Here is a 15629-nt window from a genome sequence, read left to right as displayed (position 1 = left end):
TTCAGAGTAGCATGGACTGGTTACATGATCACCACCACCCCCCTAGCCCCAGCTCCCCATATTTTTTCTAGAGTTGGCAAGAGTTTGTCTTGCTGATTTAAAAATCTGAGACTTTGAGGCATTTCGCATATGAATCTTCTTTCAAAACAAGCATTCCATTCTCAATTAGCCATGACAATAGGAAACAGAAAGAACAGAGAAATTAAGTCCATAGATAATGAAAAATAAGGGCCTGTTGGACGGTAGTGTTGATATCTTTCCTACCAAGGCTTTTTTTTTTTTTCAGAGCTGTTAATAAGTAACAGAATCAGCTTTTGTCTTTTTTCATTCATTCAACAAGTATTTATGGAGGACTAACAATGTACAAATGGTACTGGGATAGACACTGCAGGTACAAAAACCTGTAGTACATTTGTCCTGTCCTTAAGGAGATGATGATCTAACCAGGGAAATAAGATGTAGACATATAAAATGTTAACTAACGCTGCCAGTGTTCAAGGCAACAATATAAAAGGTATCACAAAACAGTATGGCTAAGTTTCCAGTAGTAATAATAATAATAATAATAATAACAAAAACAACAACTGCTAGGTTTTATATACCTCTTTAAAGTTAGCAGAGTGCTTTACAAATGTTATCTCTTTTGATCCTCGCAACCACCCTATAAGATGCGTGCTATTATTATGTCCATTTTACAAATGAGGAAACTGGAGCAGACAATGATTAGGTGACTCAGGGTCACACAGCAAAAAAGTATCTGGGGCAGAATTTGAACTCAGTTCTTCCTATCCATTGTGCTACCTAAATGCCTCTAAGTAAATGTTAGGGGTTCTAAGAAGAGAAAGGTTCCAGTGGGATTGAGTGATCAGGGAAGCTAACATAGAGGAATTAGCAAACTCAGAGTTGGAAGGGACCTTAGAGGTCTTCTGATCCAATTTGAAAGTGGAATCCTTTCCACATCCCTCCTGACAAATGATGGTCCAACTTCTACTTGAAGACCTCCAGTGATAGAGATGGTCCATTTCATTTATGGGCAGCTCTAGTTGTTTGTTTTTATTTATTTATTGGCAGCTCTGATTGTTAAGAAGTTTTTTCTTAAGTCTAAGGCTGTCTCTGTACAATTTCCATTCATTGGCCCTCTGAGGCCAACCAAGTTAAAATTAATCCCTCTTCCTCTTGGTAGCCCTTCAGACACCTGAAGACAATTTTCATGTTTTCCTGAAGTCTAGATGAAGTAGAACTTCCATTGGGCCTTAACGTAGACGTGCAGAATTCAATGGAGAGCAACAGCTGGAGCAAAGAACTCTTCAGAGGCCAGGATAAAGGGAGTCTGGGAAGAGGAGGAAGGGAATTCTGTCTACAGCAAAGGGTTTATCAGGGAGAATGAGAGGAGATAAATTGAAGCATCAGGTTAGGTTCATCTTGTGAGGAGCTTTGAATGACAGACTAAAGAGTTTTGACTTTATCATCCACATAATGGGGAGCTCCTGAAGGTTTTGAATAAGGGAATGACATGGTGGAAGCTCTTTTAAGAAATTGAGAGACTGGAGGAAAGGAGACCCAGTATGAGACCACTGTAGTCATTAAGGTATGTGCTGATAAATAGCTGGTCTAGGATGATGGTCATGGGAATGGAAAGGAGGAGGCAAGAGTGAGATATAAAGGAAGAAGTAATAGGCCATCGTAACTACTTACAGAGGGAAAGTGAGCAGTCAAAGATGGCAAGTTTAGGTTTTAGGTTACTGGGACAAAAAGGATACCTTTTTTTTTTTTCCAGCCAAAGACAAGGTTTATTAGAACATCTGTCACGTTGGGCAGACTCTTAAGGAGTCTGAATGTTAGTGAGCTGTTGGTTAGATTATAAGAATCTGAGCCCATGGCTAGATTTTAAGAATCTAAGCACTTTAATGGAGACAAGATGGGCCTTATATACAGAAAGACTGTGGGAGGGATCTAGGAGTGGCCAAGTAGTTTGGGGTGACTGGAGGAGGGGTCTAAGGAGATCTGGATGGGAGTGGCCAATAAACTGGGTTGAACAGAACTCCGGGACCTGGACCATAGGGAGGTCCACAGTGTGGCCATATGTGGCCATAGGAAGGTCCACAATGAAAGGCTAGTTGCTGGGATTATAGCCTCAGGGAAACTCCAGAGATTTGGCCATGTGGGAAAGTCCAGGGTTTTTCCCAAAAGGATACTTTTGACAGAAACAGGGATATCAAGAGAAGGAGCCAGTTTGGGATGGATGAGTTCAACTTTAGATGATAACTTGAAGGTGGATGACCAAGAATCCAAGGGGGGGATGTCTAGTAGGTAGATGGAGAAATATGACTAGATTTGAGGGAAAATGATGAGAGCTAGAGCCAATAAAGGCAGTAGCCCTAAAATAGGGAGAAGAAGAAAAGGACATGAAAAATCTGCCTCAAAATAATCCATAGATAACCAGTACCCCATGTTGCACTGGCACCCAATATAAATACAGTCTGTGCTGATCCCTGGACAAATTTCAACTGCAACTTTTCCTTTTTCCCTTTCTTGCTTCCCTTTGTCTTCCTTTTCCCCATGGCTTTGCAGAAGATCTTAGCTAGGAAAGGGTTGAGGTAAGCAATATGAGGGGAGAGGTTCAAGTGACTAGAAGCAGCTTTTAGTCAGGGAGGAGTGGAGCTTTTCACAAACCAGATGCAAAGCTTTACTCCTAAAATAATTCCTTGTTTCTCCACATTCATTCCCTCACCCCACCCTCAAAAAAGATCCACATCAAACCTGCTACATCCTCCATTCCAGTCCAGCTGTAAATACTGACTCCCTTCCTGACTTCACTTTACCACAGTCTGCATCAGTCCCATTTTCACATTACCTCTTGATTTCATTGCCCCCCCCTTCCCATGTGGGTCTTCCACATTTCTGCCTGGTCAGTTGGGTTTACAATTAGTATCAGTTTTCTTGACTACATTTGTAAGACCACCAGCTCCAGAGTTAAAGGACCTGGGTTCAGATCCTACCTTTGACCCTTGACCATCTGTCAAGTCACTTAACCTGCATAGGCCTCAGTTTTCCCCACTGTAAAATGAGGGAGCTGGGCTAGAAAGCCTCTGAAATCCCTTCCAGTTCCAGATCCATGATCCTTTTGCAAGTGGGGATTGCTTCATGCATTGTATTTGTTTTTGGTTTTTTTTTGTTTTTTGTTTTTTTGCTTAGGCAGTTGGGGTTAAGTGACTTGCCCAGGGTCACACAGCTAGTAAGTGTTAAGTGTCAAGTGTCTGAGGCTGGTTTTGAACTCAGGTCCTCCTGACTCCAGGACTATCCCGTGCATTATGTTTGTATCCCCAGCAAACAGCACAGTGCCTGGCATATAGAAGGTGTTTCATGAAGACTCGTCATTTATAAGAATACAGTGATACGACTAATATAATTACTTTATTGCATTACTCTAAGGTATCCAGGCCTCATGTCTGTCTTGTATGTGGATAGCTGAACCGTTTTTACTCTTGCCCTAGAGAGACGACCAGAGAGATAAGGTGAAGTTGTACAGAAAAATGATGCCATTATTATGGCATTCTCTCTACAAATAACCAGATTCATACCTGTGTGTGGGAAGAAATGAAAGCCTGGGATCCTAGGTTAGAATTTGCTGCTAGAGAACTTTAAGGGATGTAGGGTACATTTTCATCTTTCCAAAGGTAAACTGTCTAATGATTAAGTATGCATCATTTGGCCACGTGGACTTCAAGGACCAGGAGAGCTTGAATAACAGATTTATTTTTGTTGTGACTTTTGTGTTTTCAGCCCTGAAGATCGCTGTGGTAGATATCTATCACTCCAGGTTAAAAGAGAGGCAGAGGCGGAAAAAGTAAGTTTACTCAACGACTCTCATCTTCCGACATTGAAATGTTGACTGCGTGAGGCACGTCAGAGCTGTGTGACTGATGACTCACTCTGTGACCTTGGGCAAGTCCCTGTGCCTCAATTTTTCTGTCTGTCAAAGAGGGATAATAATCCTCATTCCATTTTGACTCCCTCCTAACCTCATAGGAATGTTATGATGACTGATGAGATGATGCAGTTGTGCAGTTTTGATCTCCCCGGAAGAGAGACATGAGCTAAATTTAAGGGGTTTTTGTGTTGCTAGGGTTATTGGGGTTTTTTTGTTTGTTTGTTTTCTAAATACTGTCATTCATGACCAATCACTATTATAAGGAGCCTTTCATTCAAAATAATTTCAGAGAAACTGGATGATTTTCAGACAGACTCCTGGGTATATCCCTGGTTGTGTTCCAGTAGACCCAAAATACAGACTCAAGTGTTCAGGTTGCTAGAACCCAGTGTGGTCACAGAGACAGAGCAGTGTAGTGGGAAGGGTCCCAGGGTACTTGGAGCTAGGAGACCTGAGTTCAAGTCCTAGTTCTGTTCCATTGCTAGCTACGTCACTGCTGGCAAGTTATTTAATACCTCCAAGCCTCAGTCTCCTCATTTCCTCAGTAAATTGGGGAACATACTTGTCTTGGCTAGAGGGCAAGGACTGTTTGATTTTTAGCTTTGTTTCCCTAGTGCCTAGCACAGTATGTAGCACACAAAGGATGTTTCATAAATGATTGTTGATTGATTGATGGTTTTGTCCCAACTGAGACCTTAGACCTATTTCTTCTCTCTGGGCCCCAGCTCCCACACCTCTATACAATGATGGATTTAGATTAGATGATCTAAATTGTAAGGTATGTATGTGTCTGTGTATCTGTTTAAGGAAGGACTTTATCAGAGAGAAAGTGACCAAAGAGAGAAAGAGAGAGACAGTGGTCCCAGGGCATTAACAAGGTATTTACTAGTATTGGAGCTCAGGAAACACTAATGAAGGAACGGGGCATCCGTGCAGGAGACTCTGAGCCTCTCAGGGTCGCCCTCCCCTCAAGGAGAAGTGTAGGTCTCATCCGCCCAGTGCCCCTGGTGGGGATGGAAGGCTCCCTGTGCTCGAAAGCTCTAAAATAGCAAACAGCTACTCATTGTTCCTGAGAATACAAGCTTTTGTTCTGCCTGAAACACAATTAGGGACAAAGAGTAATAGAGACTGGGGATTCGTGCAGAGGCTCAGATGTGGTGTTAGCCTCATTTAGCACTGACATTAATTAACCTCTGATGGTTCACTCACAGACTGCGTGCCATACACAGGCCTGCTCCCTCCATTAAACAAGGATTATACAGTGAGAGACTTGCTGGCTTTCTCCTCTCTGTGTTCTCTTGTTGTTGTTGGTCCTTTGTTCTCGAAGAGGACCATGACACCAGGGAGGTGATGCCATGACATGCAGGGGAATTGGATTTAGGTGAGAGAGGGCTGTGCAGTCACCAGGCTCACTTTCTCCTCTAGAGCCATCTGGGTCCAGTGGTGAGATCTAGATCAGGATCACTGGAGATGTTGTTTCATATATCCAGGTCATAAGAACATAGATTTCAGGCTGGAAGGGTCTTGGAGATTATCTAGTTCCATCCTCTCACTTTACAGACTTACTCCAATGTCACACAAAACTGCTAAGTATTAGAGGCCGGATTTGAATCCAGGTCCTGTGGTTCCAAATCCAGTACCCATTCCACTATACCAAGCTGCCTTTTAAATGCACTTTTTTCTTCATTCCCACCTGTTGAAATCCTTCAAGATCCATTCATGTACTGCTTGTCTCCCCCAAGAAGCTCAGCTTTTCTTAGGTTAATTTGTCTTGGTCTCTCCTTTGCCCCCATCACACTTCATCTTGTATTATACTTGTTTATGTATGTGCCCTACTTCTTTAGTAGAATTTAAGCTCCTTGAGGACATGAAATGGGTCATAGTTCATCTTTGCATCCACAGTGCCTCTCACACAGCAGGAAGTAAATAATGTTTGTTGAATTGAATTGTAAGAAGTTGTGAAGCATCATATAATGGAATTATTAATCATTTTCTCTATTGATTAATGTGCCATAACCTCAGTGACTTAGGTGGTTTTCCTAGCTCTCACATAGCACAGAGTTCCTGGCCTGGAATGTGTCCTTGTAAGTAGCAGAGACATATCCTTTATCTCATGAAGTACAGTCCTAGATTGATTCATTCATTTGACAAATATTTATTAAGCAACTACTCCATGCATGAACAGGAAAAAAATATATAATACAACCAACGTTTATATGATTTGTGCAGAGCACCGTGCTAGGGTTAGGGAAGGTTCAGTAATAAAAGCCTATTTTTGTCCTCAAGGAGCTGACAGTCTAGTAGAGAAGATAAGGCATGTCCACAAAGGACTAGAATATAGAATGATTAAATTCAGCAGAAAGGTACAAAGCCTTGTGAGATTTTGCAGGAAGGAGAGATTACATTCAGATTTGAGAGGTGGGGGCAGGAATCAAGGAAGACTTCATGGAAGAAGTGGCATTTCTGTTGGGCCTTGAAAGGCAGGTAAAATTTCAGCAGGTGACGATAGGGAGAGGTATTCCAGGAATATGGAGGCAGGACAATGCAAAAAATGTTCATGGAACAGTTGAGTTTATCAGAGACTTAAGATTCTGGATGTTCTCAATTCACTGACTCAGACAACCTTAAAGAGTTTAGCTTCACTTTTTTGGGCCTCAGTTTCCCTATTCTTTACCTTCCTGTGTGGAGTCTTTAACCTAATAAACACTGTGTATAGAAAGTACTGCTGTACTTTTAATTACTTCCATATTTATTGGATCTCTTCTTTTATCTGGGTGGGCACTCTTGGTACCAATAAAAAAAGCCCTGTTAGTAGTTGGTTTTCAAGGGTGTTGTTGATCTTTTCTGGTCTTAGCTAGGCTGATCCTCAGACAGTAGACATACAGTCTATCACTAGGCCTATCCTTGAAGCTTTTGATCAATCAGACCAGTCAATCAGTAAACATATATTAAGTGCCTACTATGTGTCAGGTCTGGTAGGACCTGCCAAAACTCACGTTCTGTTGGTGTAACCTTTGAGAACCCAAGGAGATTCCCTGAGTTCTCTGTACTGTGAGGAGACATTGGACTAGGACTTGGATAGAGAACATTTTTTTTCCCTCCCAGTGGGGAAACTCCCTCTACCAAGCCAGATCAGCACCTTCCAGACAACTTACTGGCTTAGAGCAGAGGTTCTTAACTGTTTTCTTGAATGATTGGCCCCTTGGACAGTCTGGTGAAGCCTTTCTCAGAATCATGTTTTTGAGTAATTCCAGAAAATGTGAAAATAAAGATGTCATCTTTTTTTCCTATTTAAGTTCATGGAAGGTTAAATCTGTCCTTGGAACCCAAGGGATTAAAATCCCCTGTCTTAGAGAGTTGCTGGAGTCACTGAGAGGAACCCAAGTGACTAAACCCATTCTTGACTGAGGCCAGCTCTCTATCCATTATCCTTCCCTGTGTCTCTTAGTGGAGGATACACTACATTCATTATCATATGTAAATATTGTGGGGTTTTTTTCATTCTAGGATCATACGAGACCATGGCTTAATCAACCTTAAAAAATTTCAGTGTAAGTACTATTAATATATTTGTTTTAAAATATCTTCCAGAAAGAATGACTAGATTGAAACTAATTATGCACCCTCTCTGGTTTGGGACAAAGTGATTAATTTCTAAAATTAAGAGAGCACAAATCTGAATACTAATGGAAGAGCACTAGATCATTTTCTAAAAGTGCATGATGAAATGTTTTGAGATCATCTATCAATAACAACAACAACAATAATAATAGCACAAATGTGTTGACCTTTGAATTATATATGTATTTTATCAAAAAATCAATAGGAACTGATGCTCTGTCTTAATTGTATATTGTGAAACAGAAGGGACTTAAAACACAAGGGAATGCTAAACACTATTGGCTAGTGATGGTAAAGCCATAACATGTAACCATCATGGCCCCTCACTGGGAGTATCCAGATTTTCAGATGAGTTGGAAGGGGCCTCTGCAGCCATCTAGCCCAACCCATTCCCTTCCCACCCCTCTACAAATCTCCATAACAACACACCCAATGAGTCTTTAGCCTTTTCGTGATGACCTCCACTGAAGAGGAGTGCAGTGTCTTCTAAGGCAGCCCATCCCATTTCTAGATTGCTTTAATTGTTAGAAAGTTTTTCTTGACATTAAATATGCATTTTATTTCTTGCAAGTCCCATATATTGTTTCTTGTTTTGCCCTCTGGGGCTGAGCAGAACAAGTCTGATCACTCATCCGTGGGATAGCTTTCCAAGTCCTTGAAGATAGCTGTGATGATGTCTCTCCTTAATCTTCTCTTCTCAAAGCTTAATAACCCCAGTTCCTTTAACCAGTCCTCTCATGGCATGAATTCAAGGCCACAGTATTGACCCTGGGGATCATTAGGGGGAGTGTGTCTGATAGGCCAGATTAAAATTTAATGCTGTCTTTTTCTATCAGCAAAGTATAATTTTAAAATTAATTAATGTAATTAAATTAATTACATTAATTAATTAAAATTTTAAAGTATAAGATTAAAATCTAATAATACTAATAATAGTGGTTGGCTCAATATCTATACTGTAAATAACAAATCCACTCTTGGTACCTCTTAAGTTCATCTTGTCACCCAGAAGGTAACCTAGCATTCACCTTGAAGGGACTGCCTCCTAGGTGAAACTGATTTCGTGATGTCCTTTTAGTCCCATGGTAGTCAAGTCAAACAAGAATTTATCAAGCGCCTACCATGTGTGCCAGTCACAGTGCTAAGAAGAGAAAGGCAAAAACATGGTCGCTGCCCTCAGGGCTCTTAATCACAGTCTAATGGGGAAGAGAACATTTAAACAGCTCTGTACAAACAAGACACACACACACACAGAGGATAAATTGGAGATAATCAACAGAGGGAAGGCACTAGCATTAAGGGGATTGGAAAAAGTTTCTTGTAGAAGGTGGGATTTTAACTGAGACTTGAAGGAAGCTGGGGAAGTTAGAGTTTCCCTGCATATTGCAGGGTATAACAGCTAAGCACATAAGTCATCCAGTGTTTTGACCTTTACTAACCATAGAGATTGCCTGGTCATCCCCATTTTGATTATCATCAAATGGGAAGATTTCTCCCCAGCCCTGTTACTTCATTAGCAACAGCTTTATGCCACAAGTACATGGAAGTTTTGTTGCTGCTGAAAGCCAGGGAGGGTGTGAAGGACTCAGCTGCCAGGATACTGGGTACATAAGTTGACACGTTTTTAGAGAGAGGCAACTTTTAAGTTGCCATATACAGTCAGCCTCCTTGGATGAAGTCCAAAACAGACTGGCCTTATGCCAAATTCCACCCTCTCATGTAGTGAGATTCCAACAAATCAATTAGTTCTTTGTCTAGTTTTAGAGGAGTCTTCCTTGTTAGCTGCTGGGCATTCTATTGTACCATGGACTCTTAACAGAAACAGAAAGGGGGATTTCCTCTTAATCTCAGGCAAAAACAGAGGTTTCTTCCTAAATCTATGATGTTTATTTCAGCAGTTGAGAAAGCAGGTGACTTCAGGAGTGTCTTGAGAGCAGTGTCAGGCTTACCTGCCTAGGTGTGTCCTTTCTTTCCCTCTGCACCACCCCACCTCCCTTTCCTACTGCAACAGATACTTGGTGGAAAGGAAGTGACTCTGGAAGCTGTTGGCTTTGACTGCTTTGAACGGGGGCCTACCTGGAGGGTGAGGCAGCAAAATGTCACTCTTAATAGTTGTAGCTGCCAAGTGCCATGCCTTTATCAGGGTTCAAAATGCCCTATGCACACAATGAAGAAGTGTGCCCCTTACCTGGGGGTACATAGAGAGGGATAATTTAATATCAGGGGTGTATGTGTCAGAGATAAGACAACTGCTTTAGCTTGGCTGTTGGGTTTTCTGGAGAGATAAACAAAGCTATGAATTTGGGTGGGTCCAATGCAACATATAACATCAGAAAGTGTGACTCAGGCTGCCAGGTGTCATCCCTCAGTTGTATCTCCCATTAGCTTTTGCAGGTGCCCCTGACCAGGTAAAACAAGGTACATGCAGTCACCTTGGTGCTCTGTGGAGATGCTCTTGTGTGATAACATCACTGTGGTAGTTACAAGCTGGCTATTCTTATTATAATTAATGTTTTGCATTCTTAGCTTTTCCTGTTTGCTTCCTGGTCATAGGTAAATATGTCACATATAGTTTGAAACCGTTCCCTTCCCTCAAATGAAATAGTATTGGTAAAGCACTTTGCACAGTGCCTGGCACACAGGAGGTGCTTAATAAATTATTTTTCCCATTTCCCCCTGACCTTCCTCCTGGGAAACACAGATGACCTAGGGACCCCTCTCCTTTCACTGTGATATCAAAAGTCATGTCTTGTTATTTCTTTTTTTCTTTTTTTTCATTATGGGAGAGCCAGGGAAATGGCTAATCTTTTATTGGAGGGAAGAAAACATTACAACACATCTCAAGTAAACCAGTCTAGGGGCCCAGTGGCTAAACTGGTGGGGTACTAGCTTGTAATGGGTTCCACAGTTAGGGCAACGCTGTGTCTCGCTTTTGTGAAGCCAGAACCAGATGACTACACTGTTGTCCTCTTCACAGATACAGCCCACTGTTCACTTGTCAGTGATGGAAGGGACCAGGTTGGATTCCTCCTTAGTCCCTGGAGCTGCCTTTGGGGCTAGGATATTGTATGGATCCAAATCATCCCTTGCAGCCATCATAATCTCTCTCTCTCCAAGCCAGTAGCCTGCTCCTCATCAGAAGGGATATCTCCTCCAGTCGCCATGGAGCGAGTGACCACCCGAGCAGGGCCACAGGCCCTCAAGGCCTGGACTGCCAGTGCCCTGGCGCCCCGCAGTAACCTTGAAGCCATCGCGCCTGAGACAACTGCCCGTGTCTTGTTATTTCTTGTAGTGATGGAGCGGCGTTATCCCAAAGAGGTCCAAGATCTGTATGAGACGATGCGGCGGTTTGCAAGGATCGTGGGACCAGTTGAGCATGACAAATTCATTGAAAGCTATGCATGTAGGGAACCAGCAAGCTTCAATATTTGTGTGTTATGTGTGTGTTTGCACAGAGGAGAGGTACTCCAGATTTTGTTGCTGTTAACATATACTTTTGTTTAATAGATGGGTATTTCTGTCTTGGCTCTTCTATTATGACCCTGGAGATAATTTTATGACTCTGAGGGTAGAAGAAGAGTGAGTAACGAGAAAGAAGTCTAAGTGACTTTTCTGGGGAAGCACAAGGTGTTTCAGTGGCACTGGGGCTTAATGAGTCATCCAGATGGCATGACCAGTATTCACTTCCCTTTATGTGAAGTTTCTGAGACAACAGCTTCCCTCACCTGATTTCCACCATCACATAAAGCCCCAGGTAACCTAGGCAGTAAGATGCAGGTTTTAAACCAGCACAGACTGGATTTCTCAATGTGTAGCCTCAGCTATGGGCTTTGTGTACATGGCAACTATTCTGCCCAGGATTACCAAAGAGAGGATTCTGGTAAGGCTCCTTACCAACGTATTTATCCAGTGTCTCATCACTCAAATATTTGCTCGCACGAAAATTGTGTGCATCAGTCTGAGCCAATTCTGTGGCCTTGTTTGGCTGTCTGTCCACGTGTGGTTTGTCCTGATGAGTGATCCTTCACTTCTTGCCCCAGCTTATGCTGAACCCTGTTCATGTGTCACCCCTAAAGAGGTGGGCCCTCCCAACAGACTGAGCCATTCCTCTGTCAGAATTTCTAAAACCTCTGTCCTCTGTCAATTTCTAAAACCCTTCCAGGCTCAGAGTGTTCCATTGCTTAACATTCCAGTCTATGCAACCTGTTCAGGGCAGACAGAAACCTTGGGTTTGTGGAAAACAAACTGCTCTTTTGTCCCTTTATGAGAAAAGCTGCAAAGAAATCCCATCTGGGGCCTTTGTGCTTTCCCTGAAAAAGGGACATATCAGCTAATCTCAGAGACAGGTGAAAGGATTTGGTCTCCAGGGCCTGAATTTTTCACAGAGATGGGTTTGTTTGGTTTTCTTTTTTTTTTTATTTCAGGAGAGTTAGTTGAAGCCAGTTAGCTCTCAACTGCCTTAGAGACAACAGTCCTCTAAACATCTGGACACAACAGCTGGAGAGCATCTGTAATGGCTTTTTATCAGCTTCTGATTGAAGCTGCCAGTAGGGAAAAGTTTTTAAATAAGCCTCCCCAAATAGAATCTCCCCAACCTGCTCTTGTGGTATGATGTAGAATGACTCAAATTGTGGAAATGCCAATGGAAGCGTTTACCAATTTATCACTTCTTATCTTTCTGTTGTTTGTCCTTCTTCATTCTTTTGTTGGGGGGAGACAGTAGAATTTGAGCTTCGAAGGGAAATCAAGCGGCTTCAGGAGTACAGGACAGCCGGAATCACCAATTTTTGTAGTAAGTACAGTATGATTGACCTCCATGCCCCTGTATCAGAAGATTTGGTGTTTTCCTGGATCTGGAGCAGGTCTGCTTTGTTTCAAGCTTTGCTGGTACAGATTGAGTTCTTTCTCTTAACTTCCTGTGCAGCCTCCGGCATTCAGGAGTCCTTAACCTTCATTTGGGTCATTGAACCTAGGGCAATCTGATAAAACCTAAGGACACCTCCTCACGATGCTGTGTCTAAATGCAGAAAATAAGATACAAAAGATTACAAAGTGAACTAACTCTATGGAAATATGGTTATCAGAATATTTTTAAAAAACAAGTTCATGAACCCCAGGCTAAAACTTCCTGACATAGGCCCATACTTGAATAGTCATGTGTCCTTCAGGGTGGAAGAAATGTCACCAGAGAAAAAGAGAGAGAGAGAGAAGGTAGAAGCAGGGGTTATGAACCTGAAGTCTGTGAACTTGCTTTTAAAAATATTTTGATAACTTTCAGTATTGCTGGTTTCCTTTTTTATCCCATGCACTTTATTTTATGCATTTAAAAACCTGATTCTGAGAAGGGGTTTGTCTGTAGGTTCACCGGACTTCTCTCAAAGAGGTGCAGAACCCAAACAAAGTCAAGAACTTCACCAGGTCTCTGGCCAGGGTTCTCCTTTAAGACCTGAGCCTGTGCTTAAGCTCTTGATTTTTGATATTGATTATCAGGTACCACAAGATTCCACCTTGTATCTTCTTTGTTTTGCAAGTGGAGAATCTGGTCCTTCCCTATTCACCAAGTTTTCAAGAATTTGAGGTGCCTTCAGTTAAGTTTATTTGGAATAGGAAAGGTTGGGGAGCATTAGGAAAAAACAAATCAGAAAAAAAGGAGGGCAAGATCTTTGATCAGATCGGTGCTTCCTCTCCCCTTTTCCTCTCTTGTCATCTTGTTGAAAGCTATCCCTCCTCCCCTCCCCCCTCCCCAGGTTATCTGCTCTGCTGTAGCCCTGGTGGAATAGGGTCAGACTTTGGGAATATCTATATTAGAGATTCTAATAAACAAAGTGAAAAGGAAAACGCTCTGGACAGTTTCAAATAACCAGTGCTTTGGGGAAGTTGTACACGTTTCATCCAGTATCAAGAAAAATTTTAGATTTTCCTCCAGTTAGTGGAAGAAATTTTGTTAAAGACAGTGGCAGCAGCTCAGCCAGTGACTGAGGCTGGGCAGAGGATTCAGGTAGCACTGCTGGGCAGGTATGGGCTTCATGATCTTGGCGTCTTCTTCAGGTGCCAGAGCCTATGATCACCTCAAGAAGACCCGGGAGGAGGAGCGCCTGAAGCGCACCATGTTGTCGGAGGTCCTTCAGTACATTCAGGACAGCAGCGCCTGCCAACAGTGGCTCCGTCGGCAAGCTGACATGTATGGCCACAGCCCACAGCTATGGGAATTTGGTGCCTGTTGAGCCTGGTGCCATAGGATTTAGAACTGCGAGGCCTCATATGAGGAAAGCCTTAAAGCTGGAAGGGACCCTAGGGGCCGTTTTGTCCAGCACCCACATTTTACAGATAAAGAAATAAGGGATTTGCCTGGGGTCACACAGTTAATTAGTATCTGGGGCAGGATTTGAACCCAAGCCTTTTGAGTTCGAGTCTACTTTTTTTTCCACTGTACCCCACTATCTCCCTTAGAGATCACCCTTACCCTCTCAGGAAATGAGGCCTAACCAGATGCAGTGACTTGCCTGAGGTCACACAACTAGTAAATAGTAGAGTCAGATTCTCCAACTTCAAATACAGTGATCTTCTCACTATACCACACTAACTCCAATCCCTCCCCCACCAGGACAGGTGCCATGGCTCAAACTCTAAACAGTCTGTCATGGGAATGGTGATTTATTCTCAGTTTGGGGAAATATGACCATCCTCTCTTATCCTGCTTGGTCATTTTGATCCTGTTAAAAATATGTCCATCCCTCCCATCCCAGTGAAGTCTTAGGACTTCAGCTGATGGATGGCGTTCCCTGTCCTCACTGCCCTGAGGGTGAGCTCAGAGCCTGCACGGTCCTACCCAATCCAGGTCAATATTTCCTTCAGGAGAGTTTTCCTGCTTGGTGGATAAATGTAGTCATGTGCCCACTGAGGGAAAGTGGGCTCAGTTTCATTGTATTCATTCAAAGTGACCATTAGAAAACGGGTTTGTTATTATCATTGGAATGGCAGAAGACCCCCAAGGGTCATTTTGTGACCATTGCCTTCTTTATGTGATGTAACATGAGCTCAAATTTTTCTTCTTCATTATAGTGATTCAGGCTTGAGTCCTTCAGTTCCAGTGACTTCAAATTCAGGTAATTATGCCCCAATCTGGAGTGACTATGGAAATGAGACTGCCTGTGTGTCACTAGGGTTACCTTGACATCCTTGAGGGCCAGAGTGGCAGGAGTAGCATCAGCTCAGTCTATCTAATGGGCTGTGGCCAGAGTGTGTGTGTTCCAATGTGACCCATGTGTCCACACACTGCCTTATCTCCTTGGTTCTTGTTACCAGAGGCGTAGGGTCCCAATCTCTTCCCCTCCCCCAGCTCTGCAGAGACAGGGGAAGGAAGACCTCAAGGTGGGAGAGATTTTATTTCTTCTCTATCTGGCTCTTTCTTTACGCATAATTTGTTTCCTCATGGTTATTACTACAATTACTACAGATTGTGAGAATTATTCCCCCTCCCCCCCCGAGATAAATAGCAGTAATAAAAACTTATAGACTACTTTATAGGGGACAAAACACTTGACATACATTATCTTCCTAGATCCTCATGGCAACTCTGGGGAGATAGAGAGTGAAAATATTATCATTCCCCTTCTGCAGATGAAGAAACAGGTTCAAAGAGGTTGTGCCTTGCTCAGGGTCATTCAACTAGTAAATAACAGAGCCAGGACTAGAAGCCAGGTCTTCTGACTCCCAAGTCCAGTGCTCTAGCCATTACACCACACTGCCTCTTAATTGTAGGTGATACAGCCCATTTGCCAACCAAGAAGAATGTCCCTTGCCAGAAACCCAAGGGTGATGTAATACTTCGTAAATGTAGTGTGTGTGCATTTCTTGTCTTTTACCTTCAGTAGGGGACAGCCTGGAGAGTGAACCCAGCATACTTCATCCATGATGTCTGGTGATTACATCAGATATTAGTTAGGAGAAGACATAAAACATGACAGTGCTTTTTTTTTTAATTTAACATAATTCTATCTTTGTTCCCCTCGGTTGAATGGAGTGGAATAATTATTTTCTTAGTCAACCAGGGCAGTCCACTCCGTGTACTATAGGG

The 15629-nt window shown here is 42.6% G+C and overlaps 1 protein-coding gene and 1 pseudogene across 5 annotated transcripts in view; one reads left to right on the top strand and one right to left on the bottom strand.

Annotated features, from left to right (window-relative positions):
* Positions 1–15629, top strand: part of TADA2A (transcriptional adaptor 2A) — a 56502-nt gene that overhangs the window by 33210 nt on the left and 7663 nt on the right. For 4 of the 5 annotated variants that reach the window (XM_027870496.1, XM_027870493.1, XM_027870494.1 and 1 more), the window contains 6 exons: positions 3784–3847; positions 7439–7482; positions 10845–10955; positions 12273–12344; positions 13601–13733; positions 14615–14658. In XM_027870496.1, coding sequence (XP_027726297.1) covers positions 3784–3847; positions 7439–7482; positions 10845–10955; positions 12273–12344; positions 13601–13733; positions 14615–14658 — 468 coding nt within the window. Of the gene's footprint in view, positions 1–3783; positions 3848–7438; positions 7483–10844; positions 10956–12272; positions 12345–13600; positions 13734–14614; positions 14659–15313; positions 15368–15629 lie in introns of all 5 variants that reach the window. The other variant, XM_027870497.1, reaches the window with a different exon arrangement.
* Positions 10361–10824, bottom strand: LOC114049237 (annotated as a pseudogene).

The sequence above is a fragment of the Vombatus ursinus genome, unplaced genomic scaffold (genome assembly GCF_900497805.2).
Source record: "Vombatus ursinus unplaced genomic scaffold, bare-nosed wombat genome assembly UNPS02014797.1, whole genome shotgun sequence".
Classification (NCBI taxonomy): domain Eukaryota; kingdom Metazoa; phylum Chordata; class Mammalia; order Diprotodontia; family Vombatidae; genus Vombatus; species Vombatus ursinus.
The sequence above is the reverse complement of the archived record's forward strand: the minus strand, read 5'-3'. Positions and strand labels throughout refer to the sequence as shown.